The sequence below is a fragment of the Enhydra lutris genome, unplaced genomic scaffold, assembly GCF_002288905.1.
Source record: "Enhydra lutris kenyoni isolate GAN:26980312 unplaced genomic scaffold, ASM228890v2 scaffoldscaffold33, whole genome shotgun sequence".
Taxonomy (NCBI): domain Eukaryota; kingdom Metazoa; phylum Chordata; class Mammalia; order Carnivora; family Mustelidae; genus Enhydra; species Enhydra lutris.
The window spans coordinates 10,047,363-10,075,186 of record NW_019154117.1 but is presented as its reverse complement, the minus strand read 5'-3'; the positions used below and the strand labels follow the sequence as shown (position 1 = coordinate 10,075,186).

Here is a 27,824-nt window from a genome sequence, read left to right as displayed (position 1 = left end):
ACATCATTCTATCTGTGCCTTATGTATTATGGACACCAACCTTGTGTGTGTGTAGGCATATTTTCTCTATTTCATTTCACAGGTGTTTTAAAAATTCTTATTTTACCCGTTCTAATCTAATTTCCTGAAACAACTATGTTAAGATTTTATTTTCCTTTATATTTTGGAAGATTAATTAGACTGAAGATTTTACTATCTCTTGGAAATAAACCAAATATACTTCGTTTTAGATGACAGAAATTAAGGATTTACTCTTGCTCTTCAATAACCATTTTTTAAAAAAAATCAGAAACAAAAGATGTTACTACTGATGATAACAGAAACATAAAAGATCCAAAGAAACTATGAAAGACAATCTTATGCTAACAAACTGGACAGCCTAAAAAACTGAATAAAATTACAAGCCAATATTGATGAATATAGATGCAAAGGTCTTCAAAAAAAAAAAAAAAAAGAAAGAAAAGAAAAAAGGAAAACCCAGCAAATCCATTTGAACAATACATTAAAAAGATGATATACCACGATCACGTGGGATTTTTTGCAGGGATGCAAGGATGGTTCAACATCCACAAATCAGTCACTATGATATACCATATTAACAAAATGAAAGATAAAAATTGTATCATCATCTCAATAGATGCAGAAATCAGAAAAAGCATTTGACAAAATTGAGCATCTATTCAGATTAAAAACTTTCAAAATGGGTTTAGAGATAAGAGACCTCCATATAATAAAGGCTATATATAACGAGCCCACAGCTAACAGATACTCAACAATGAAAAGCTGAAAGACTTTGTTCTAAGATCAGGAACAAGACAAGGATACGCACTCCCACCACTTTCATTCTACATAGTATTGGAAGCCCTAACCACAGCAATTTGGCGAGAAAAAGAAACCTAAGACATCCAAATTGGAAAGAAAGAAGTAAAGGTGTCGCTCTTTGCAGATGACATAGTATTATATAAAGAAAACTCTGAAGAGTCCATCAAAACCCATTAGAGCTAATACATGAATTAAAATGCAAAATGCAAAGTCAACACACAAAATCAAGATACAATTTCTTTTTAGGGTTTTATTTATTTACTTGACACAGAGAGAGAGAGAGAAAACAAGCAGGGGAAGTGGCAAGCAGAGGGAGAGGGAGAAGCAGACTCCAGCAGAGCAGGGAGCCTGCTGTGGGGCTCGATCCCAGGACCCTGAGATCGTAACCTGAGCTGAAGGCAGTAGCTTAACTAACTGAGCCACCCAGGAGCCCCAAGATCCAATTTCTGTACACTAATAATGAGCTATAAGAAAGAGAGTTTAAGAAAACAATCCCACTTATAATTGCGTTTTTTAAAAAAAAACAACAACAAGGAGATGAAGGAGTTTTCTATACTGAAAACTGCAAGACATTAATTAAAGAAACCGAAGAAGATACAAATAAATGGAAAGATATCCTGTGCTCACTGACTGTAAGAATATTGTTAAAATGTTCACATTACCCAAAGAAATATACAGATTCCATACAATCCCTGTTAAAATTCCAATGGCATTCTTCAAAAAACTGGAACAAACAGTACTAAAATTTGTACAGAACTATAAAAGACTGAATAGCCCAAGCAATTTTGAGAAAAAAGAAAAAAGTTGGAAGCATTGTTCTTTCTGATTTCAAACTACCTTACAAAGCTGTTGTAACTAAAACAGTATCTACTGGCGTAACAAAAGACAGGTCAATGGAACAGAACAGAGCACCCAGAAATAAACCCAGGCATGTACGGTCAATTAATTTACAACAAAGGATCCAAGAATATACTGTGAAGGACGTCTCTTCAACAAATGATGCTGGGAAAACTGGACAGCTACATGCAGAAGAATGAAACTGGATCACTATATTATACCACACACAAAAATTAACTCAAAACGGATTAAATACTCGAATGCAAGGCCTCAAACCCGAAAACTCCTAAGAAGAAAACAAAGGCAGAAAGCTCCCAGATACAGGTCTTGGCAATGATTTTTTTTTTAATTTGACACCCAAAGTGAAAGCAACAGAAGCAAAAACAAACAAGTGGGACCACCTCAAGCTAAAAAGCTTCTCCACAGCACCAGAAACCATCGACAAAATAAAGAGGCAGCCCTACAGAATGGGAGAAGATATTTGCAAATCATATGTCAAATATGGGGCTAACATTCAAAGTCTATGAGGAGCTCATACAACCCAACAGCTAAATAAATAATTAATAATAATCACCATCCAGTTAAAAAAAAGACCAGAAGATCTAAACAGACATTTTTTCCAAAGACAGCCAACAGGTACCTGGAAAGCTGCTCAACACCTCTGATCACTAGGGAGATGCAAATCACGAGTTGCCCCCTCACACCTGTCAGAACGGCCAGCCTCCAAAGGCAAGAAAACAAGGGCTGGTGGGAATGTGGGGAAATGGGGACCCTCGTGCACTGGCGGTAGGCATGTCCACTGGCCTAATTACTACAGAGAACAGTATGAAGTTTCCTCGAAAAATTAAAACTAGAATTACTATATGATCCAGCAATTCCACTTCTGGGAATTTATGTAAAGAAAATGAAAACACGAATTCAAACAGGTGTACGCACCTCCACGCTCACTGCAGCGTTATTTCCAAAACCCAAGATACGGAAGCAACCGGAGCATCTATCAGTGAGTGAACGGATAAAAGAAATGGTGATGTACACCTATTCTGGAATATTACTCAGCCGTAGAAAAGAATGAAATCCTGCCATGTGGGACAGTGGGGGTGGACCTCTAGGGCCCTCCGCTAAGAGAAATAACTCAAATGGAAAAAGACAAATACTAAAAAAAAAAAAAAAAAAAAAAACCAAAAAAACCCCCACAAATACTGTATGATCTCACTTACAGGTGAAAGCTACAAAATGAAACAAACAGAAATGGACTCACAAATACAGAGAACTGAAGGCTGTCGGAGAGGAAAGGGGGTGGGGATGGGCTAAATAAGGGAAGGGGACCAATGAGTATAAACTTCTAGTTAGACAACAAGTAAGTCAGGGGGATATAGAACGTAAGGAGTATAGTCAATAATATCGTCCCAACTTTGTATGGTATCAGATGGTAACTAGCCTAATTGTGGAGATCATTTTGCAATGTATCCAAATGTCGAATCACTAACTGATACACCTAGAACTAATATAATATTGCCTGTCAACTGTACTTCAATAAAAATAAATTAAGTAAAAAAAAAAACAAAACAGCAGAGCAAAGCAAAGACATGATTCAGCACTGAGTATTGATTACAGATAGGAAGTATGTTAATGAGGTGAGCTGGTAAGTTGGTTGCTAAGGTAACATCTCAAAGGGAATGAAATCACCAGCACAGAGAGAGTGCACTGCATCTGGATAAGGACCGGAGGGGGCAGCAGACTCTCTCCTGTTCGAGAGCAAGAATATGAACACTGGGAAGTACTGGAGAAGGGAAGTTTAAAGTCTTCCCTTCATCCAAGGCTAATTCCTTCCTTCCAAGAGGGTATTTGCACTCGAGCTTGGGAACAAAAGCCTCTCTGTTCTTTGGACCTTACTGTACAGAAAGATGCGGGAGGGAGACCTGGGACACCTCTCTGTGATAACCGGGCTCATCATCGTCTTCCCACTGGAAATGGTGGACGTGAGAGGAAGGACCTACTTTCCTGAGATTTAAAAGCAAAGCCAGGGCACCTGGGTGGCTCAGTGGGTTAAGCCGCTGCCTTCGGCTCAGGTCATGATCTCAGGGTCCTGGGATCGAGTCCCACATCGGGCTCTCTGCTCAGCAAGAAGCCTGCTTCCTCCTCTCTCTCTCTCTCTGCCTGCCTCTCCGTCTACTTGTGATCTCTGTCAAATAAATAAATAAAATCCTTAAAAAAAAAAAAAAAAAGCAAAGCCAAGGGACGCCTGGGTGGCTCAGTTGGTTGGACGACTACCTTCGGCTCAGGTCATGATCCTGGAGTCCCGGGATCAAGTCCTGCATCGGGCTCCCAGGTCCACGGGGAGTCTGCTTCTCCCTCTGACTTTCTCCTCGCTCATGCTCTCTCTCACTGCCTTTCTCTCAATAAATAAATAAAAATCTTTAAAAAAAAAAAAATAAAATAAAATAAAAGCAAAGCCAAGCTTCACTTGCAAAGAAGTGGGAAACAGCGGAGCTTAGGAGAAAGGTGACCGTGTATGCCCAAGGTTTATATTTCTTAACATTTTGTTCTACACTAGAGCATATTAAAAGGTGAAACTAAGCCACTGGAAAGTTTGGGACAAAACTGATTATCCCAATCTAGCAAATATTCATTCAATACATTGAATACACTCTTCAGTCTTTCTTTCCTATCACCAGGTTCCCCTCTCCCTGACTTCCTTAGTTGTTTTGACCCTATTATATTCATACACAATTTGCAGCCACCTCAGATTTTTTTTTTGAAATGAGATGAGTATAAATAAAATCTGTAATTTCTGGTAGGTGTTATAATGATAACAGGTAAAAATTTTTTTAAAGGAAATTAAATTGGAGTGAACTGAGTGGCAAGGCATTTTCTATTTATGGGTTAGAATATTGTTAATATGGCAATGCTTCCCCAACTGATCAAAATCGCTGGTGACTTCTTTGCAGAAACTGACAACAGGCTTATAAAATTCATATCAAGGGGCACCTGGGTGGCTCAGATGGTTAAGTGTTTGCCTTCAGCTCAGGTCATGATCCCGGAGTTTCGGGATCGAGCCCCACATCCAGCTCCCTGCTTGGCGGGAAGTCTACTTCTCCCTCTGCCCTTCACCCTACTCATGCTCTCTCTCACTCACTCTCATTCTCTGTCAAATAAATAAAGTCTTTAAAAAAATAAAATTCATATGAAAATTCAAAGTATTCAGAAGAACCAAAATAATCTTGGAAAAGAACAACAAAGTTGGGAGACTCACATTTTCCAACTTAAAATTTATGATAAAGTTACAGTGAGCAATACAGTTGGTATTGGTATTGGTATTGGTATTAAGAAGTGACATATAGATCAATGGAATAGAAATAAGAGCCCATGAATAAACCCTTGTATTTATGGTACACTGATTTTGGACAAGGGTGCCAAGACAACTAACAGGGAAAAAAACAGTCTTTTCAACAAACATTAATGGGACAAATGGATATCTACATTCAAAATAATGAAGCTGGAACCCTACTTCATACCACGTACAAAAATTAATTCGAAATGGATCAAAGAGTAGATATAAGAGCTAGAACATTTAGAAGAAAATAAAGACATAAATCTTTGGGATCTTATAGTTGACAAAGATTTCTTAGGTAGGACACCAAAAGCATAAGCAACCAAAGAAAAAATAAATTAGACTTCATTGCAATTCAAAACATATATGCTTCCTAGGACATTATGAAAAAGTAAAACACCAAGATAATCTTTTTGCAAATCATGTATCTGATGAAGGATTTATATCCTGAATAGCTAAAGAACGATTCAAACTTAATAAAAAGACAACCCAATTAAAAATGGGCATAGGATCTGAATAGGTATTTCCCTAAACAAGATATACAAGTGGCCGTTAAGCGTATGAAAAGGTGCTGAACGTCACTAATAATCAGGGAAATGCAATCAAAACCACTGATCAATGAGATTACCCCTCACACCCACTGGAATGGTTATAATAAAAATGACATAATAAGTATTGACAAGGATGCAAAAGAAAGAATAGTTGCTAAATTCTTTTCTCAATTTCATTTAAAAAAAGGTGAATGTATTTGGATAGCCAGTATTTCCAATTATCCAAATACTTTTTTTTTTTAAGATTTTATTTTTTAATTTTTTTTATTTATTTGAGAGAGAGACAGTGAGAGAGAGCATGAGCGATGAGAAGGTCAGAGAGAGAAGCAGACTCCCCATGGAGCTGGGAACCCGATGCGGGACTCGATCCCGGGACTCCAGGATCATGACCTGAGCCTAAGGCAGTCGTCCAACCAACTGAGCCACCCAGGCGTCCCAATTATCCAAATACTTTAAATTCAAGTTAAACTCTTTGAAATTTCTTACCTCTCCTTATACACCTCCCCACATAAGTCCTCAAATATATCCTTGCAATTATTCCTTTATAGCCAAGAAACACAATTTTTTAATGGTGTTTAAATATATGTACCTATTCAACATAAATCACTTTTTAAAAAAAAAAATTTATTTATTGGGGCACCTGGGTGGCTCAGTTGGTTAAGTGCCTGGCTTCGGCTCAGGTCATGATCCCAGGGTCATGGGTTTGAGCCCCGCATCGGACTCCCTGCTCAGTGGGGAGCCTGCTTCTTGGGCTTGTGTTTATTGTCAAATAAATAAATAAGATCTTGAAAAAAAAAAACTTACAAGAGAGAGATAATAAGCGTGTACATGTGCACGTGCAGGTGAGCAAGGGGAGGGGCAGAGAAAGAACCTCAAGCAGACTCCATGCTGAGCGTAGAGCCCTACAGAGGGCTGGACCCAACGACCCTGAGATCATGACCTGAGCCGAAATCAAGAGTTGGACACTTAACCAACTGAGCTGCCCAGGTGCCCCCACAGTAAGTCACCCTGAAGGAAGACACATGGCAGTATGATGCAGGCAGAAATTTTCCCTCGTCCACAGAGGACCAGACTCCTCCAGCAGTTTCACTCATTCATTCAAACTTCCAATGACCAGCAAAAGGCCATCAGTTTGGAGACACTGCCTCTTCATGAGACACAATGCAGAACGTTCTCAATGATGTCCTTTTCCTTTCCTCAACCCTCTAAAGGGCTTCCCATCACACCAAAAATAAAACCCAAAGTCACTATCAGGTTTATGAGATGCTACCTGCCATGGCCCCAAGTTCTCCCCTCCACTCTTAGCTCCGGCCACACTGGTTTCCACCTAGTACCTCAGACAGGAAACTCTGTGTCAGGGTTTTGCATTTTCTATTCTTCCTTCCTGGACCGCTTTCCTCCAAATCTGTGCAGTGTACTCATCCATTTCATGCAGAGCTATGTTTGCCATGGACTGAACATGTGTCCTTCCCCCCAAATTCCTATGTTGAAATTCTAACCAGTGTGATGGCCTCAGGAGGCAGGTCCTTTGCAAGGTAGTAAGGTCATGAGGATGGAACCCTGGTGAATGGGATTAGTGCCCTTCTAAGAAGAGACAGCGGAAGGCTGCTTCCCATCTCTCCGCCACGTGAGGACACAGTGAGAAGGTGGCCACCTACCCACTAGAAAGTGGGCTCCCAATAGACACTGCACTTGCCAGCACCCCATCTTGGACTTTCAGCTTCCATGCCTTTAAGGAATAAATGTCTGTAGGGCGCCTGGGTGGCTCAGTGGGTTAAGTGACTGCCTTTGGCTCAGGTCATGATCCTGGAGTCCCAGGACTCAGTCCTGCATCGGGCTCCCTGCTCAGCGGGGAGTCTGCTTCTCCCTCTGACCCTCCTACCTCTCATGCTCTCTCTTCCTCTCTCTCTCAAATAAATAAATAAAATCTTTTTAAAAAAGAGGAAGAAGAAATAAATGTTTGCTGTTTAAGCCACCCAGCCGGTGGTCTACTTGTTAAAGCAGCCCCCACTACGACAGCTCTCCTATGGATTCCCCACAGAAAGGATGTCCCCGTCCTCGCTAGGAGAAGATCCCCCCCTTCACCACCACTGCTTCCGTCACTCCACCCCTTCTCCTGCCTTTTTCCCCCGCAGCCTCTTGTATTAAACGATACATGTAAATATCTCATCTTACACATATACAAAATTCACTCATGTGCATATTAAATATATACACTAGATTATATGCCATATGTAAATTATAACTGATACACAGGCCTCTCTCACTTAAGAGGAATAATCCTAATTTCTAGAACTGTGTTAACAGGCACTGACATATCTGGTGAATTATGAATGAATTAAAGCTGGGGTCTGCTTCAGAAGACAGCCTCAGAGAACAAGTTCAAGGATCGAGGCTAGCACACTAGATGCACTGTGAGCTGTCACACCCACCGTCTCCATGAGACGTAACACGGAACAGGGCCAAGAGAGACGGTTCTGGGGCAGGACCACCTGGCTCTGAAATCCCGCTATGTGGCTTCGAATACTGTGATTAAAATCTCCGCTTTAGGGGCACCTGGGTGGCTCAGTTGTTAAGCATCTGCCTTCGGCCCAGGTCATGATCCCAGTGTCCTGGGATCGAGCCCCATATCAGGCTCCCTGCTTGGCAGGGAGTCTGCTTCTCCCTCTCCCTCTGCATATATGCCCTCTCTGTCTCTCTCTCTCTCTGATAAATAAATAAAATCTTAAAAAAATATATTAAAAAAAAAAAAATCTCCGCTTTATGGTTTCCTCATTCACTTTTTTTTAATTCTTTTTTTATTTTTAAGATTTTATCTATTTATTTTGAGAGAGGAGTCTGTGTGTGCATGAGGAGGGGGGAGGGGCAGAGGGAGAGAGAGAAGCAGACTCCCCACTGCGCAGGGAGCCGGACATGGGGCTTGCGTGGTTCCATCCCAGGACCCTGAGATCATGATCTGGGCTAAGGCAGACGCTTAAGTGACTGAGACACCCAGGCGCCCCAGTTTCCTCCTTTATAAAATGGTGATAATTGTACCTACCTCATGGGTTGCTATGGACACTAAACCAGCTAACACAGTTTTATCGGTTAGAAAGTACCTGGAATGTAGGAAGCACCCAAGTAAATGCTAGGTATTCCTCAGCTTTGTCACTCAAGGGCACTTCCTTCTCTTCTACAGCTTTCTAATCAATGACTGTTCCTTAACATTTCTTATTTTATGGTATCCAGTTCTTACACTCGACCTATTTTAGTTGCTTCAAGTTGCTTTTTATCTCTATGTTCTAATTCCCAATATACCGGTGATTTATCAACGACGTGCATGTGCAAGGTAACAGATCAAATGACAGAGAAAACTTCAGGAGAATGACCGCCTCCTGATCTTCCTGTTCCTGCCACTATTCCTCCAAGACAACTCTTCTTCTCAGGATTTTCTGGTTTGGTTTCTTAGTAGTCATCTCCATAACTTGAAAAAAATGCTTAAATTTCTTATTCTTGGCTCACCGCAAGGATTTCCCTCATAATATTTTATTTCCTCTGTTCACCACCTTCCTAATTTTAAGTACTCAGGTCTTCATTTGCATTTCCACCAATTCTTTTCTTTGAACCAAAACTGCCTTTATTCACAGACAACATGATTGTCTATCTAAAACAATCAAGGCACGTCACAAAAACGCTACTGAAATATGTGAGTTCAGCACCTTACCAAAGAACATGTAAGCATGGCAAATAAACACACAAGTAGACGCTCAACATCATTAGCCACTAAGGAAACACAATTTGAAAGCACAATGAGCCCCCACCATACACCAATCAGAGCATCAAAAATGCTAAAGATGGCACACGCCAAGCGTCGATGAAGATATGAAGCAACTGGAACTCTCACACACCGCTGGTGGGAAAGCAAGATGGCACAACTCTGGAATTTCACCCACTTTTGACAATCCTGTCCCACTCCGCCACATTAGAAGATGAGGACATTTGTTTATTCTCTCCTCTCCCTGCTTCGACGTCATCCCAGCTTCTGTTGATTATGCTCTTACTCTGTTGAGTTGCTACTATTTGCCATCTAGCCTGCGTGCAGAACCAAGTCCACCACGCTTAGGCCACAGTCTGACCCTAAGTGCAGAAAACCAAGAGAGGGCACCTGTGTGACTATGATTGTGCCGCTACACCAACTGCCAAGCGAAGCAAGGAATTAAAATTGTGTCTCTGACCCAAAGTCATGACTATAGATCCACTGTCATAACCCCTATTCCTGCAACACTGCACGCATTCCCGTCATTCTCCCTCTGCTATCACCCACATCAGGAACTCCAGCAGAACCCCTCTGCCATTTGATACGGGTCATCAGACTACAAATTTTGCCATCATCCCGTTTTCGTTTGATTTCTCATTTAAGGAATGTCCCATTAGCCTTGAAGAAGCTTAAAGATTCTGTAAGACTTCAAAGTGTCTTCTGGATGACTTTTAGGATCTTCTCCTGTTCCACCTCACCAGGCACTAACTGAAACACTGACCATCTCAGTATGTGAGGCATGGAGTTAGGTGCTCTGTAAGGTAGGACAACGACAGCCATACATCATACAATCTAATCCGACTAAGCAATGAACTTGCTTCCTACGATGAGCATCTATTTTAGAGCATCTAGTTTAGAATCTATCATATGAACTATCTGTTGCCTACCAGTGTTCTGTTTCCTTAACAGGTAAACATGAGTTTGGCTTTTTTCAACAAACCTCCGTATCCAAGACTCAACTCTTTTTAAAGATAAAGGTATGTTGGTTTCCTCACCCACGCTGAGGATGCGTTTAAATTCTGGAGCTCTGATCAGACTTGAGCCAAGCATCCCACTTCTCACCCTTGGCCCCTGGGAATACGGAAGGAGAAGGCTTCTTTCATAAGAAGTGGGGCACACCAGATGCTACACCCTATGCTTCAGATCTGCTTACCCAAGGGCTATACATGTGGCTGTCCGGAGCTTGACCTGGAAGTCTTACGAAATAATGTACATGAAGCTTTTGTTCTAAGAACCTCAAAGGCCTTCATTTCATTTGGCCTCACAACATGCCTTTGAATTAGCCAGGAGCCCGCATATCGATTCTCATTCAGATTGGGGGTGGGTAGTTGCTATTCCACGGAAGAGGTCGTCACTTGACCAGAGGTCACCAAAATGTCAAGAGAAGGGCAGGGCCAGCCAGAATCCCTGATTCTCCCACCAGGGCCCTTGCTGCATCCAGATTCAGCCTGTGCAAATGTATGCAAAATGTCTAAAAACACAGGAAGCACGACCCAGGGAAACCAGGAGATAAACTCTGCTTGCCCTAAGTAGTACTAGGGGCAGGGGAGCCGCCAAAAGATAGCTTCCCTTCCGCTCAAAGTTTCAAATACTAAGAATAACAAATTACAAGGATTCTGTACTGGTTTTGTAGACCTTTTTATAAATTAAGTTTCTCTTTTTTTTTTCCCTCCCCAGGGAGAAGTAGAACATTCCGGCTACAAACGCACTGTAAGCAAGCACCTTCAAGTTAGCTCAAGGTGCATAAACTGATACAAATCCTTATAGAACTTGGAGTTATTCGTCCTTCTACTTCATTAGAAGAATGAAAGGAGAATAAAGGTGAGTAACAAGCCATGGGAGCCGAAGACACTGGAGCCGTCAGGCCGGGTGGGAGACACGAAGATGTGGTCCCTGTTGTCAGGACTCCAAGTCTGCTTGGAAAGATAAGCGGAGAACAAATGAAAAGTCAGCCCGTGGGGAAAGCTCCGTTAAGAGTCAGAAGAGCCAGGAAGCCAAACGGGATGTGGGCCTGAGAAATGGCTTCAGGGCAACTGAGGGCAGGAATCAGCGGCATCAACAGCTCTCCCAAACCCTGGAATGTAGGTGGCGTCATGAAACTCTGAGGCCACTTCCTCAAACAGAGAAGAAAACCTAAGATTCAGTAAGAATGAATGTGATAAGCCAAGGTATGGAGGAAAAAACTGCAAAGGAAGATCAGGAAATGATGCTGGTTCTCAGGCGTCTTCTCTTCCTTGTCTCTAAACCCTTCCGGTGAAGTCTCGTTTCATCCCGTGGCTTTAGACACTGGCAAGACATCAAAAGGCTGTCTCCATCCTGGGGCTCTCTCCTTACAGCCACGCCCGTGGGATGCCTTCTAGACCTGGGTGTTCTACTCATCCACTCCCATGACCCGAATCACTGCCCACAGCCAAAGACCATCACAGCCAGTGCTCCCATCACAGACCTCTTCCCTTAGAGCCACCTCCACCTCGACACCCCACAGGCATCTCCAACGCACGTTCAACACTGGGCTCGTGATCACAGCTTTGAAAAAATGTCCCAGGTCTGGCCCCAACAGCCCCTGGCAGCCCCACCTCCTTCCACGATACCCGCCCTACCCATCCCGTGATTACGGGGCTCGAAATGCGCTGAAATGCGCTGAAAACATTCGTGACTTCATGTCCTCTTTGGGGTGTGGCTGGTACACAGGAAGTTTGAGAAGTGGCACCTGCGGACACATCATTCTCCTATAAGGATGACAGTCCCAACACTGAGGATGAATGGTCCACGAGCGCCAGAGTGTGGATGGATTTGTGGACCAAACCACAGCACAGGCACAGCAGATCATCTAAGCATCTGGGTCTGACGGTGCCAAAACTCGAATCTCTAATGGCAGGCATTATGAATACTTCAAGGAAGGGGGGGTATGGAAGCCATTTGGGAAGCTGTTCCAATAGACCAGGCAAGAGGCGTTCATAGGGGAAATATAAGTGAGAAGAGAGAAGAGCGTGTTTCTCTCTAAGTCCTTAGGACTTGGAAGCTGCACGGAAACAGGGATGAGCAAAACAAAAGTCTGCTAAAATTCTGGAAGTCAGCAAGAAGGATGCGGGTACCTTGGAAGCAAATTTAGAATCTGGGAAGGGACATATTTTCAGTTTTATAAAAAGGGCCAGCTACAAGGACAGCTGATAAAATCTACAATGCCAACCTATAATATAATCTATAATCTATCACAGAATCTAGAATCAAGCCAAATTCCTAGAGGTACTTTTCACAGAGGCTGAGAGTTGGGATCACAAGAGTGGATGAGTGAGGCCTGAGTTCCTCAACTGTTCTGAAAGCTTCCGGCCATGAAACAAGGGATGCAAAAAAGAAAAAGAAGAAGAGGAAAATCTGACCTTGAACAAGACTGTTGGTTGGGAAAAGAACACGGAGCAATGGTAAAGCTAGAGGCTAGACTGCTGGCATTACAAAAAGGCAGGTTAGCTGGGAAGTTGGAAAAAGATGGTTCTGGCTTAAGGAAATCATTTATCCGTCCATCCGACCAATGTTAACGGAGAAGCCTTTCTGTACTGAACACCTCAGTAGGTGCTGGGAATACAACAGTGGCCAGAACCCAATCCCTCCCCTTGGGGAAACCACCTTCCCATGAAGGAGGCAGACAAAGAAGAAACCAGTAAAAATGTAACCACAAGGACCATCTATCATTACCTCCGAAGCTGTGAGGTATGCATGGGGGACACTTAACACCAAGTTCTATAATGCTCCCAGAAGTCTTCTCATTACACGGAAAGGGACTCTTTCTTATATAAAGGTTGCACCAAATGCAAAGATCCCGCATGTTTATCTTAAACCGTCACGTTGGACAGGGAGTTCTGAAGAAACTGCAAAGCTACAAAATGGGGCCCAACTGTACGCAAACCTTAAGAGCCAAATTTCCATTGATTTCTACAAACCTAAACAAAAGTCAAGTTTCTCGATTAACCCTTCACATGAGAGACTTCCCACCTGATCCATTCCCACAAATCTTTATTCTGTCTGAACTGCGTGTCTTGGGGAAAAAAAAAAAAAAAAATCAAAGGGCATCATTCAAAAACAGCTCGCAAAGGCAACAACGCTTGGTTCTTGTTTCTGGGTAACACATCATAAGCCTAAGAAGAGTGTGGTTCACATCGCTCCTTAAAGAAGTTATATTTCCAAAAAAAAAAAAAAAAGTTAAATTTCTCATATTCACCTTTCTTGTTTTATTGCAGTAACGAAAGTTCATTTTCCAACGGAAGATGGACATCAGGAAACTTGGGGGAATTTTCTATGCCATTTCTCCCGTGGAAAGAGAAATACCTTTGGTAATCTATCCCCTCTAAAAGCATCAGACGCTAAAAATGAAACCGTTATCGACACACCCCAAAATTACAACTCTGTTTGAGTTAAATAAAAGTCTATGGAAGTGTGTTTTGCGCCATAATGCAGTAAATGCATACTTTATAAAGAGAAAAAAGAAACCATGGATATCTCAGCCTAAAGGTAGCAACTGATTTACCTGAACTGCCCTGAAACAGGACGTAAGAAAAACGTGTTCTTTATTGGCCAGTAAACGGAGTGAATGAGAAACGACTTGAGCCACTTTGCTGTACAAATAGAACTCTTGCGGCCCTCCCTCAAAAACTTTTTTCTCTTGTTAAAAAAAAATCAATTTCAACAAATATGAATTTATTTGGCACACACAATTCAGACAATATTGGTTTTATTTGGTTCCCAAGATCACAACAGCTTCTCAGCAGCAAACAATGAATGAAGGAACTATCACTGCTCAAAGTCACAGAACTCAAGGACAAAAGGAAAAAAAAAATATCAAGAAAAGGCAGGTGTGGTTTTCAAAGACAGTAAAGTGGGGCCGGTTGGTACGGGAGCAAAGAGCTTTTCATCCCTGAGTAGATCCAAAAGCCACCACTTTATGAGACCATAAAAGACACACTTTGCTCTATATAGTCTTTCCAAGAATTGGGGAAGGTTGTGACAACTTGGGAGAAATTTTCTTTGCAAATACCAGCTTTAATAAATCATGACACTTGGGGTACCTGGGTGGCTCAGTGGGTTAAAGCCTCTGCCTTCGGCTCAGGTCAAATGACCTCAGGGTCCTGGGATCGAGCCCCACATTGGCTCAGTGGGGAGCCTGCTTCCTCCTCTCTCTCTCTCTGCCTGCCTCTCTGCTTACTTGTGACCTCTCTCTGTCAAATAAACAAATAAAATCTTTGAAAAAATAAATAAATAAATAATGACACTTAAAGGAGCAAGCAAACCATCAGCAATCAAGAAATTTACTCCAGAAGTAAAACAGCTTGCCCCAAAGTTCTGAGTCGCCAAGAGGCCCCTAGCTTAAGGCTCTTTGCATTTTGTGCTTGAACAGCAAATTCAAATGGAGACACTCCGTGCCTCAGTGAATTTCAGGCAGGAAAAGAAAAAAAAAAAAAGTTAAATTCTTAACATATTTTTATTTCTTTTAGAGATTTTATTTATATATTTGAAAGAAAGAGAGCATGAGCCGTGGGGGGTGGGGGAGAGGGAGAAGCAGACTTCCCACTGAGCAGGAAGCCCAATGTGGGGCTCGATCCCCGGACCCCAGAATCATGACCTGAGCTGAAGGCAGAGGCCTAACCAGCTGACCCACTGAGGTGCCCCTTAACATATTTTTAAAGTAAAGTCTGTTTTTTCTTATTAGTATTTAGGTTCTTCCTAAAATACATGCATAGGAACCTTCAGGTGAGCATTCTATGAAAAAGTATAGACATACCCCAGTTTCAAGAATAGACAGGGCAGCCTCCTAAGTAAGTCTTCCCCATTTCCGGGTTGGATCAGATGCCAACTCTACCAGTTTTACCATGATTTCTTGACAGAAATGAAACGCTGCAGAGGGCCCTCCCTGTGCCCGGACGAGAGGAAAGAGCACTGGCTGAGGAGTCAGGGTCAGCTCTTCAGTGAACGCAGGCCTCAGGTCTGGGCCCCTGCACAGATGGGCAGCACCGCAGCAGAGGTCAGAGAAGATCTGGGCTTTCCAGATCCCAGGTCTCGGTCCACCACTGGGGAGTAAAATCAATGTGGCGGGTCAGGATCAGAGTTTGCTAGAGGTTTTAAGTGGGAAGGAACATATCCACAAATACCAAAACGTATCTCATGGGGTACCGTTATCCTTTCGTGAAAATTTCTTGTGAATATATTTGTTACGTGTAGGTCTCTGTATGCTGGCTTTCAAGACAGAATGCATTTCTTTCTTTCTTTCTTTTTTAAGATTTTATTTATTTCTTTGTTGGAAGGAGAGAGAGCACAAGCAGGGAGAGCAGAGATAGAGGAAAAGCGAGAAGCAGGCTCCCCACTAAGCAGGGAGCCCGATGCGGGGCTCCATCCCAGGAACCCTGCGGTCATGACCTGAGCCAAAGGCAGACGTTTCATCGACGGAGCCACCCAGGCACCCCCAGAATGCATTTCATAAAGGGCCATAAAAGGCTCCATGATATCTTCAAACTTCTGTGGGCGAAAACCTCACCCCCTAGTAAGACTATATTAAGAGATGGGGCCTTTGGGAGGAGATTAGGTATTGAGTGCAGGACCCTTATGAATGCAATCAGGGCCCTTAGAAATAAGGGACCCCCGAGGGCCCCTTCATCCTCCTTCCACCGAATGCGGATACAACGAGACGTCAGCAGCCCTCAGCCAGCCATGGGCACCCTGGTCAGGGACAGCAGCCTCCACGACTGTCAGAAACACACTGCTGGGCTCGGAAGCCACCCGAGCACAGTGCTCTGTTACTGCCGCTCGAACCAAGGCAGACGGAGTCTCTTCTGCTTCCGGTTCAGGTGTGACTGAGTAACTCAACAGCCACGTGCAAAGACTGGTTTGGAGGAGCAAGTCCTCCGAGACCACACAGCAGCTTGCAAGGCCCTGGACAGCCCCAGAGACCCGGGTGTGTCTGCTTCCAGGAGGGCTCAGATGCAGACGGTCGGGAAGGGTCCGCCCAGCAGAGTCGAGGGTCCCCTGCGGCCACCTCTACTGCCCCTGGCCACAGTCCGGGTGACAGATGAGGGGAGGGCCAGAGAGGCCCCAGAAGCCTGGCCGGCTGCGGCTAGAGCCCAGCAGAGGGTGGAGAAGCTGGATTAGGACGTGATCAGCAAGAACGATGAGACGCATACGGATGAGGCTGGGGTGGGGAGGAGTCGAGGAAGCAAACGCAACAGGAAGATGGGAGGGCTAAGATGTCGTGGGGTCAAGCATGGCTCCTGAGTTTCTGTCCCATGTGGCCTGGTGCCCTCCGCAGAGCAAAGAAACTGGCAAGAGAACCAGGTATGGGGAGAGAAAAGCCGGTCTTCGGGTCTTAGCCATGGGAAATGTGGGAGGCCTTTGAGATACCCAAGTACAAGAACAATGTCAATGCCATCACCTAGAGCTCTTAGAGAGGCCCGGGTTGGAGAACCGAATTTTAGATCAAATTGGGTCTTCCTTTTTAAAATCTCCTCTTCCAGAACTACATTTTATGGTGCACCAGCATGAAGCAGAGAAAAGAATGTGGCTTCAAAATCAGCAAAACCATGATGAGGCCCTCATGACCACCCCTTACAGGAAACAAACAGCACCTCAGAAGTGCCTGGAGCACAGTTAGTTCTCGGCCAAGCCGAGCCAGACCGTGTTTAGACCTCCTCCTGGCCCCGCAGCACCTGGCACTGTCCTGGCCAAGCAATCCGCCAGTATCTAGCACGTTGAACTGACTTGAAATATTTTTTAAACAGTCAGAATACCACAGTCTCCTGTTCCGAGACAACCCACAGCTCATACAATCATTCCTCTACTTGGTAACCCATTGCAGCAACGTCCAAACATAAACTAGGCATAGAGCACGTCTTACCCCTCATTGCCCGCATACCCTGCTGTTATCTCTCAGCCCCGGGAGGACCCATCACTTGGCAGGACCACAACCATCTTAAGAGCTTCTGTGGACCATCTGAAGTCAAGACCCCCATGCCAGTCACAGGAGGTGGTTCTCTTGTGATCCATAACGGCTCTGAGAAAAGCCAGGACTGGTTTTTCTCTCTCCCCCAGAATTTCGGGAGAAGCAGGCGGATGGTACCCTCTCCACGCACCCCAGGAGTCACCTGAAACACCGAGTGCTTCCCACAGCTTATATCTTGAACAACAGATTCAACACTTCCTGCCAATACTGGGGTGACATCAGCATCGTCCAGAGACCAACTCACACTCAGGTTCCTGCACAGCCCCCGCCCTGGTCCCCCAAGTCTCTGACTGGGCAGGCCTGGGGTACACTCGGAGAATTTCAACAAGTTCCCAGGTGATGCTGCCGCAGATGTCCCACCACACCTGAGAACCACTGCCCTGGCCTTCTCCCTGCGCTGGCCCCTGGTGGGGCCCACATTCAAAGAAAAATCAGGGGAGTCGGGGAAGTTTTTTTTACCTGAGGTGCCCTAGGATTTGCCTTGCAGATTATCACAAGCTGTCTTAATTATGAACGAACACTGACACATTAGGAACTTGTAGGCCCCGTTTTTTAAAAGTCTGGAATGTTCTGTTTCATGCTTGATAAGTTCGACTTATCAGCTCACTACCATTCCCCTCAAAGTAAACAAAAAGGAACAGAGACCCTGCCTCAGCCTCACGCCAGGATCTCTCCACTGAGCCAGCCCTGCTCCCTCCCCCTGCAGGACCCAGCTGTCCTCCTCACAGGAGCTACCGCAGCCAACCCTGAAGAACTTTCTTCACAGCAGAACCTTTCCGCCTGAGTGACCTCCGTGGTGGCCCAGTTCGTCTTGACAGGATGAAGGGGACTCCCTCCTTCATTCAGATATTTACTGGGCACCTACTTGGTACCAAATGCCTGAAAAGCAGCATGAAAGAACCATGGTCTCTGCCCTCCGGGACCTTCTAGAGTTGAATGTGAGTTGGAGCAGAGGTGACAGGAACACAGGGTCCTGGGAGGACCCACAAGTACAGGCATCCGGTGTGTAAAGAAACATGTCTCGGTACCCACAGTGCTAAGTAAAGAAAACATACGAAGATGTTAGGTTAGATGAGCGGAGAAGGCCAAGGTCCCCCGGAGGAGACAACACTTAAACTGATTAACTTAGAGAAGCTTAAAGTCCACTCCTGTCTGTGTACCTGAGCCAAACTCACCACTCAGCCACTCCAGGTGCTTCAAAAATATGTTTATCTGATGCTTGTAAATAATAAAAGGAAGGGGGCGCCTGGGTGGCTCAGTGGGTTAAAGCCTCTGCCTTCACAGGTCATGATCTCAGGGTCCTGGGATGGAGCCCCGCATCGGGCTCTCTGCTTGGCAGGGAGCCTGCTTCCCCTTCTCTCTCTGCCTGCCTCTCTGCCTACTTGTGATCTCTCTGTCAAATAAATAAATAAAATCTTTAAAAAAATAATAAAAGAAAGAACACATTTTATATTCAGATTATTATTTCCGTTAAAGAAAAGGTAAAAAAAAAAAAAAAAAGATCCTTCATAGGCATGCTGGTTAAAGAAAGGCTGGTGGTCTGGTGAATGAACCGTACTTATGATGAAAGGACCACAAGCAAGGATTGAAACAAATGACGTTTCTAAAACAGTCTGAAAAAATAATAAAATCATTTGCATAATTATGAAACATCCTGGAGTTTGGAAGAGTAACACCTGTTTGAATGCATAAATTGTTCAGTGCCCATTTTTTACATCCCTACCATGTGCCAGGCAGAGTGCCAAATTCCAAGAATACAAAGATAAATAAAACATATGCCTAACCTTCCCATTGACAAATATTAGCAAAATGCCCGTGATACGCTTACTACTCCCTCAAGCACGTCCCAGCGTCACTTTTTATTGCTGCTGTTTTGTTTCCTTTCTTTTTTTTTTTTTAATTTTATTTATTTATTTGTCAGAGAGAGAGAGAGAGAGAGAGAGCACAAGTAGGCCGAGAGGCAGGCAGAGGCAGAGGGAGAAGCAGGCTCCCCGCCGAGCAAGGAGCCCAATGCGGGACTCGATCCCAGGACGCTGGGATCATGACCCGAGCCGAAGGCAGCCGCTCAACCAACTGAGCCACCCAGGCGTCCCTTGTTTCCTTTCTTGATCGAAAAGTTAAGCCCAAAGATCCAAAGATCACAATGGCAGGCATGGTTGAAAAAGGAAAGAAAGAAGAAAGCATGTATTAAATGTTGAAAGCCCACTGCCCAGCGTGGTCAATCTACTGGATTTCTTGGGGCAGTCTAGCAAGCAAAGAAACAGATTTTTATGGCTAGCCATAATTCTATGCACCGCCCAACTCCCTTGCTCAGCATTCCCGGATGCAAAAGCTTAAGTATCACCTTTTCCTCACAAAATAAATTTTTTATGGTCCTATCTTTCGCCCCATAACTTTAGTTCCAATTTAAGGTAATTACACTCTCTAGGCCCCTGGTGCTTGTAAGTCCAACCCTTGCCCGAAGAACCTCGGCTTGAAAAACACACACGCCCAGTTTTCGTGGGAGCGATACCGTCCACTGAGTGCCTTACAGTTCATCACCATTTTCCAAGGGACTTTCTAAAACCCTTAGAGAAAACAAGTCTCAAGAACTCGCTCACCCACTATGCAAACTCCCCAAAACCTACCGCACACCTGTTGTTTACTCAGTCCCAGTAACAACACAGAAAACTTTCTACAAGAGGAACGTGTACGTCAGGGAGCTGCCCCTTCAAGTAGAGGTTTGGATCTAAAAATAATGCCCAGTGGGATGGGGGTAAGGGGAAGGGTTGCTGTTGAGCAAACATGGAACCATGTTCCAATTATTATCCGTATTTGAACTCTACATTCCCCAGGAGTAACCCCATTCGAGTAGGGTTCCTATACTTTCCTCTTTCATCATCTCCTTTATCCACCTCTGGTGAAACTAGACAAAAGTACATACAGCTGAGAAGGGGATGCACAAAATCCAGCCTGTTTTCTCCAGTTTCCTCTTTTATATCGAAAGGAACCAGGCTGAATAAAGTATTTACTTGACCAATGGCAGCTAATTACTTACTATCCAATATTTCAAAAATTTCATCAGATTACGTTTAGAGGGTTTTTTTTAAAAGAAAAAATATATTTTTCGAAGATTTTGAGAGAGAGCATGCAAGACAGCACAAGCAAGGGGGAGGGTTAGAGGGAGAGGGAAAAGCAGGCTCCCCGCTGAGCAGGGACCCCCCCCCCCACCGACATGGGGCTCCATCCCAGCACCCTGCAATCATGACCTGAGCTGAAGGCAGACGCGTTAAGCCACCAGGAGCCCCTCAAAGAAAAATATTAAAACAGAAGGCTAGGTTTCCTCCCTCTCTGACTCGCCTAGCATTTAGCATTGCCATAAAAAAGTCCACAAATGAACAGCAAAGCTACATAATGCACACTTCTAACTGGGCAGTTTTTTAAAGAAAAGGACTCTTTCCAACTCCAGTTAATAGATTTGATACAAAGAACAGATTTCTGCAACAAATACATTTAGGACTTGATATTTTACAGTGTCGCTAATGAAGGTTCTAGCTATAGTAAGAAAAAAAAAAAGTATTTTTTCCCCAGGATATCAAATGTTCTGACTCACCATTTCACTGAAGTACAAGTAAAATGAAAATGCAAATGAAATGTATACATATTTATGACTTTACCTACCAGCTGTATGGCGGTGCCGCCTTTGGCTTCTGGCTTTATTTACCAGGAAGAGAAGCTTGGAAAACCACCATACATTTGTATTTCTATTCAAATAGTTCCCTTTCCTCCAGCACTGGTTGGAACAAAGTATTAATTGAGTCTGGTGATATACATAAGTGAAGAGAATCACAGGGAGGAGATAAAAACAGACAAATATTTTCTCTTTAATGGTAACTGCTTGGATGAGAACATTTAAAAATATAAATACTAAATCATTTAAAACTATGCTACTTCACTAATAAGTATTAGCAAACAGAAGTTTCCCCTTAACCTCCATGAATTTCTAAAACTCAAAATGTACCTTCACCATAGAACTCCCAGCAAAACCTTAAATATGAACCTTCTTAAGAATTCCACATTAGGGGTGCCTGGGTGGCTCAGTGGGTTAAAGCCTCTGCCTTCGGCTCAGGTCATGATTCCAGAGTCCTGGGATCGAGCCCCATGTCAGTGTCCGGCTCTCTGCTCAGCAGGGAGCCTGCTTCCTCCTCTCTCTCTCTCTCTCTGCCTGCCTCTCTAATTGTGATCTGTCAAATAAATAAATAAAATCCTAAAAAAAAAAAGAATTCCATATTAGCCCTGCTCCTCCTGCGAAACTTCTGTGTGACCCCCAGCAAGCCAATTCACCTCTCTGTGCCTCAGTTGTCCTATGCATAAAGATGGCAAGCCTCTGAACTATTTAACTATTTAATTTCTTTATCACAAAGACATACCTCAATTCCAATGGCTGGATCTGTTAATAATATTTAAGAACCATTCTACTTCTTCCCCATCCCTCTTCTGAAAATAAAAACACATCTTTTGCGTATATAGGAGGGAGGGATGGAAAGAAGACCCTTAAAGGGGAACAGAAACTAGGTCGGTTTTGTTAATTAGGTTTCCTCTCTGAAACCACGAGCCAGTATTAGCAGCTGCATGAAATTTACTCAGGGGGGGGGAAATGTGGTTGGTTTCCCCATTTCAAGACTAACTCTTTCATAAAAGGGCGCCAAGTCAATTTCTAGGAATGTGTCTTTCAGCCAGCTACACAGTACTGAAAACTAAGGGAGGGGGAGGAAGGCAAAGGAGCATGACAGAGATGACATGAGTCTATTGTCTACACGGAGAAAGAAAAACTCTTCTTTATAGGATGTGTTCAGGAAAAACATCAACAAAAGCACCTGTACGTGCCAGCTTCAAGAGGTGCACCTCTTGTAGGTAAATTACCTTATGGGTCAGTAGATGCTGGGAATTTACATGATGAGAAGCTCTGTTTTACAGCACATGTTTTCCTTATGAGTGATTTCATTTGCCCCCTTCGTTCAGTGGCGATTTGAGTACTTACTATACACAAATTCCGAGTCTAAAAATAAATTAGAGGTATGCGTTGTCTGGGATATTCGAGGGAATCTTGACACATATTTTAGAGTAGATCAGCCCATTGGGACATTTCCAAGTCAAGTAATAACACTAAACAAGATAGATGCTCAGCTAAAGTGCCCTGGAAATGGTTTCCCTTCACTAAATGGGACAGCATCAAGGGGGAGGGGGAGTAAATTACAAGTGAAACAGAAAATTAGCTAAATAGAATGGTGAAACTAGAAAGAGAAAGATAATTCATTATGAATCTCTGGTTTCATATATGGGACACCTGAGGTTCAGAGGTGATAGGATTTGGCCCCCAGGGTCATACAGCCAAACAGAGTCCCAGAACTGGAACTCTCATCACCGGCAGGCAGGTGGAACAGCCCCTGGTGTACTGCAGTATCCATCCTGTCTCCTCCCCGCCATCAGAAGTGGGCCAATGGCATCATCTGCAAAGCCATGGACTGGACATCAAGAGCTTTGAGTTCTAGCCTTGTAACCCTCACTAGCTTAGAGAGAATATCCCAGAAAATATCCCCGTCTGAAACCTCGGTCTCCTCACCTGTCAAACGTGAACAGTGATTCACAGTAAGACAGCGCAGACCACAAAAAATGCAGAAGCCATCTGGCCACTGTGAAACCGTCTGCAAGTACAGAACCGGCACGGGGCTGTGATGGGGGGCCGGGTGGGGGTCTATCAGAGAACCTGCCTGTGACTCTAAGTCCAGCCGCTAATTACCTTGGTAAGTCCCTCAATCTCTGAGCCTCACGTTATTCCTGAGCATGTGGTCAATAATCTTTGCCCTGCCTCCCTCGGAAACGGTCAGAACTTAATAAAAGCACTGAAAATCATTCAGAAATAACACGGCATTGATTCAAGTGCAAGGTATCATTAGGAGATCCCTCCAGTCTCCTTAATTTGGACAGAAATGTAATGTGCTTTTACCACTCAATTCTGAACAGTTTTCTTTCTCCACTAAGAGGTCACTCCCCGTGAGGCTCAGGTTTCCCAGCCCTCCCCCGGGGGGCTCCAAGTCTCCACTCCCACCGCTGTACCGGGAATGCATGTTCCCCTCAGCTCAGACACCATGCACAATGCTTACTCAACGAGCGCCACCGGCATGGACTTGGCTGAGAAAGATTTTTTTCCCAGGGCCTCCTCTCAGCTGGAAATGCTCTGACTAAAGCTTCCATGAGCACTATTTTACTTCATCGCATTAGAGGGGTAATGAAACCAACCCTCAGGCTTTTCTCCAACAACTGCAGAACACTTCAGCCTTGCCACGGAACAAGAGAGAAGTCTGAGGGCATGCTTGTCACCAGAGGGGCAAAAGAGGTTCCCGAAATCCATGCTCAGGAGTGCAGATGGGGAGACTGATTTTTTTTTTCTTTGCAAGAGACGAATACATTGTGAGGCCCACCCAGTGTCTCAAGGGTCACTGACCCTAGAGGCAGGTAGGGCCTGGGGAGGCTGAAAAGGTCCTGCAAAGATTGGGGGGTGGCATCTGGGGGTCTGCAACACTATGCCCTCAGAGAGCATCAGAGGAACTAGCACGTCCTTGTTAAGAGCCAGGTGAAAGAATTCATCAGCTTATCCAAACAACTTCTCTGGAACAGGTTTCTACCCAGCCACACCGGGCACCAGAGACAAGCGAGCTTGGGGGATGAGAAACACAACAGGCTCATCTGCATAGATGAGAGAGAGATAAGGAGACATTCGTTGTCTTCTGTTTTGGGGACTCCCGGCTCCGGCCTGACGAATGGAACCCCAGCATTCTCCCTCTCCTTCCCCCCCACGCCCCCCCCCCCAGCTGTTGAGGCGTCACGTTGATGGGGCTGGGGGAGGGAACCCGGGAAGCGCAGAAGTCCGCTGCTGCATTTAGGCTGGAACCGTACCGCACCTGTGCAATCCGGCTTCGGAGCCAGAAAGGACCAGAACACCGCCTCGCAAGCCCCTCCGGAGATCCCAGGGGCGACTGACAAGTTCGCCTGTGTTTACTGCCCGGGGGGGAGGGTGGTGGGAGAGCTCTCCCGCCGCTGCCAAACTCAGCTTGTTCCCTTGTAAAGGGAAGGGAGCTCCCGCTTAAGCGAACCCAGAGAGGTCCCCGAGGGTCACTGCGGCCGGGGGTGGGGGTGAGCGAGCGGGTGGGTGCTCGCGGGGAGCGCGCAGCCGTGGCCCCAGCGGAATGAAGGTCCCACTTCGGTGGCCACTCGCAGCCCTCCACCCTACCCCCCGCACAAGGCGAACAAAGTGCGAGCGCAGAGACGTCCGGGGTTCCCCAGGACGCAGAGCCCCCGAGCCCCAGCCCCGGAGGAGGGGCCGGGGACGCGCAGGAAACTTACCTCACCCGGGCAGCATTCGGGCGCCTCTGCTGTCGAGACCAGTTGCGCCACAGTCGGCAAGTTATCTGGATGGAGTTGCTTCCACCCGGCGCCGGGAGATCTGTGCGGGCGAGCGGCGGGAGGGGCCGGAGGGTCGGCGGGGCGGGGGCGGGGCGCGGCGCGGCGCGCGGAGCCGGCAGGTGCCGGGCCGGAGCCGCCGGGCCAAACTCGCCCGGGACGCGCCTCCGCGGGGGCGCGCGGCTGCGAGTGTGCAATGCGCGCGCGCCGCGGCAAGTGTGTGTGTGCGTGTGTGTGTGTGTGTCCCCGCTTTCCCCTTCCTTCCCCGCCGGTCCTCCGGCCAGATGGAGCGGCGAGCGTCAGCCGGAAAGCCCCAGCCGCCGGAGCGCTCCGCTGCCCAGCTCGGCTTCAGCGCGGCGCGCTAGGGGCGGCGGGGACCGGGGGCCGAGGAGCAGCGGCGCCCCCGGGCTCGGGCGCGGGTTCCGGCGCCCTGCGCGCCTGAGTCGGAGCGAGGCGCAGGGAGAGCAGTGTGCGCGGCGGTTGCCGAAGCTCGGGGAGGCTGCAGGCCCCGCCCGCCGGCCGCCCAGGCTCTTCCCCTTTTCTCTCCACCCCCTTGCTCCAGTCCCGCACGCCCTGCAGCGAAGCCAGGCCGGTTTGCAGCAGCGGCGGCGGGATTTTCCGCCGCAGCCGGACTGGGCGCCCGAGTCGGTGCCCCGGGATGCGGGGCTCTGTCCCGCCGCCGCCTGCCTAGCACGGGGAGCCGGGCTGGGCCGGGTTCCGAGGTCTGGCCGGTTTCTCCTAGGCTCCAGGGTTAGCCGAGGGCTTCCCGGTGGTTCTGAAGTCTTGCAGCCCCGCTAAAAGCCGTGTTTGGGATAGGGCATCCTCCCTTCCTCAGGCCGCCGAACTCTGCAGCGCCTGGTCGCCTGCCCACTGGACTCTGCTTGCCGCGACGCCCGCATTTAAGCACAGATGCCCCCTCCACTAGGAAGGGACAGCTAGGATTCCGAGGCGACGGCGTGCCCCCTTCTAATGACAGCAGGAGTTCCCAGGAAGTAGGACCTACCCAACGGGCAGGGTAGGTTGGCGAAGGGGTCACGAGGGAGGGGAGGCCGGAGGGACGTCAAGAGGTCCAGAGCGAATGGACTGTGATGGGAGAGGGGACTGAATCTTCCCGCGGGCGCTGAATGGGCGCGGGGACCCTTGCAATCTCGTCGGATGGCGGGGGGGGGGGGGGGGGGGGGGGGGGGGTGGGGAGTAGATCTGAGGACTCTTCTTGGAAAAATGCTGTTTTGCAAGCTATCGCCAAATTTGCTTAATAGTAACTGAAAAGGTACCTACCGGCTCTCTCCCAGATGAATGGAAGCAAGTGGTATTTCTCACCCTCGCCATTTCCTTCCTTACCCCTTGTTTAATAAAACAAACATACTGATCTGAAACCTGGGATACAGTGTGCTGGAGGGAGAACAGCACTTCACGGTCTTTATCCTCAGATGTCCCTGGCCTGGCGAGTCACAGTTTCTGATTGAAAGGATACTCCCTAAGTTCTCAGCAAATGGAACAGCTCTTTTGGGTTTTGAAATCTTTTTGTACCTCCCTCTCCCCACCTTGGGTAAGTTTGTTATGGTTTAATAACAACTCCCAAGGGAGTGCAGTAATTCCTTGGTCGTGCAAATATCTGTAATTTCTTCGACTGTTTTCCCAACCTGCTTCTTCTAGATGTGTCTGGCCATGACTGGGAGTTTTAGGGCATCGTGTGTTGAGAACCCTGTGCCTTCGTTCCGGTCTTATCTTGGCATCCTAGACTCTCCAAAGCTCAGAGCAGGAGCACACATCTCGTTCAGCTTGCTCCCTTTACAGAAGAGAAAACTAAGACCCGAAGACATTAAGTGGCCCAAGAGCCAGAACACAGGTTCCTTGACTCCCGATTCCTGAACAATAACAGAAACACAGAGTTAGCAAAGTTCAATTTGGGGTCGATAGAGGGGGTGGCGGAGAAAGAATGGATCCAGGAACCCTTCCTCTGCTTGCAGTGAATCACTGCGTAGGGGGCAGCACCACAGGGCTGTAAATAGCAGGCTGGCTGGAATCTGGGAACCAGGATCCCAGTCTCCCCCTCTCCGCTTCTCACCCCTCTGGCCCATCTGAAACCCAGGGATTGGAAAACAAATCTGCCTCCCAGAGTGGCAAGTGTAAATGCAAAGCCAGTTTTCAGTATTTCCTGGGAATGTGGGGGAGGTGAAAACAGGTAAAACCAAACCTAAATCACGGTATATCGGAGGTCACAAACATTACATACAGATGCATGCACACACGTGTGCAAATAGCCATCCTCTCCCATTAAGAGACTGACTGAGTCCCTTCTCTACAGCATGGGCACCAACAGCCTTAGGTGTCCAGAGGCAAATCACAAAGCGGACTGCCCACTGGCTTTTTGGAGAGCTAACTCGTATTTAACAGGATTCTCAGGAACTCTACCAAGAGCTTTAAGAGGCTCATTATGGTGAATTAATTCCTGGAATGAGGGACCACATAGTTATTGGTCCTATACGAGACCTGTTCGTTCTTCCTGGTTCTGTTTCTACATAAACGTCAACAGGAATTTGGGAAAGTCACCCTCTAATGGAATTAAAACAAGATCAGTATTACTAGTGGTAGGGACTCAGCCAGAAACTTCAGGAACATTTAAAAATTAGAGATTGCAGGAATTGTATGTCCCTGAATAATCACTGAATTCTACTCCTGAAACCAATATTGCACTGTATATTAACTAAAATTTAAATAAAAATTAAAAAAATAGAAATTAGAAAATGCTCATCTAATTGTTTTACTTAATTTCAAATGGGACTTCTGATTCTAGATTTTAGTCCATTTTCTTAATAATGCTATTTATACTCCCCAATGAGAAATATGTCTAGATTCCTTATAGATTTTATGACATTAATGGCCCCAATGAATGACCTCCCTTTATCCTTTGTCTCTAATTTTGTAGTGCCTGCCCACTCTAGGCTCACCTATATGGTTAACTTCGGCCAGTGGAATGTCAGTAGACTTAACGTAAATGAAGCCTTTCAAAACGCTTGTGCAACATGCCTCTTAAAATTTCCAGAATCCAGAACACTGACAATA

General features: G+C 45.8%; 2 protein-coding genes across 2 annotated transcripts in view; one reads left to right on the top strand and one right to left on the bottom strand.

The window, feature by feature from the left end:
* Positions 1–24,838, bottom strand: part of LOC111153502 (phosphatidylinositol-4-phosphate 5-kinase type 1 beta) — a 277,329-nt gene extending 252,491 nt beyond the window's left edge. The window contains exon 1 of the mRNA XM_022512562.1: positions 24,702–24,838. The gene's annotated coding sequence lies outside the window, so the exon portion shown is untranslated. The remainder of the gene's footprint in view (positions 1–24,701) is intronic.
* LOC111153523 lies at positions 24,189–27,457 on the top strand. Its single transcript, XM_022512577.1, has 3 exons — positions 24,189–24,305; positions 24,576–25,773; positions 26,189–27,457. The coding sequence occupies exons 1-2, from the start codon at positions 24,189–24,191 to the stop codon at positions 25,554–25,556; spliced, it is 1,098 nt and encodes a 365-aa protein (XP_022368285.1). The 3' UTR covers positions 25,557–25,773; positions 26,189–27,457.
* The last annotated feature ends 367 nt before the right edge of the window (positions 27,458–27,824 follow it).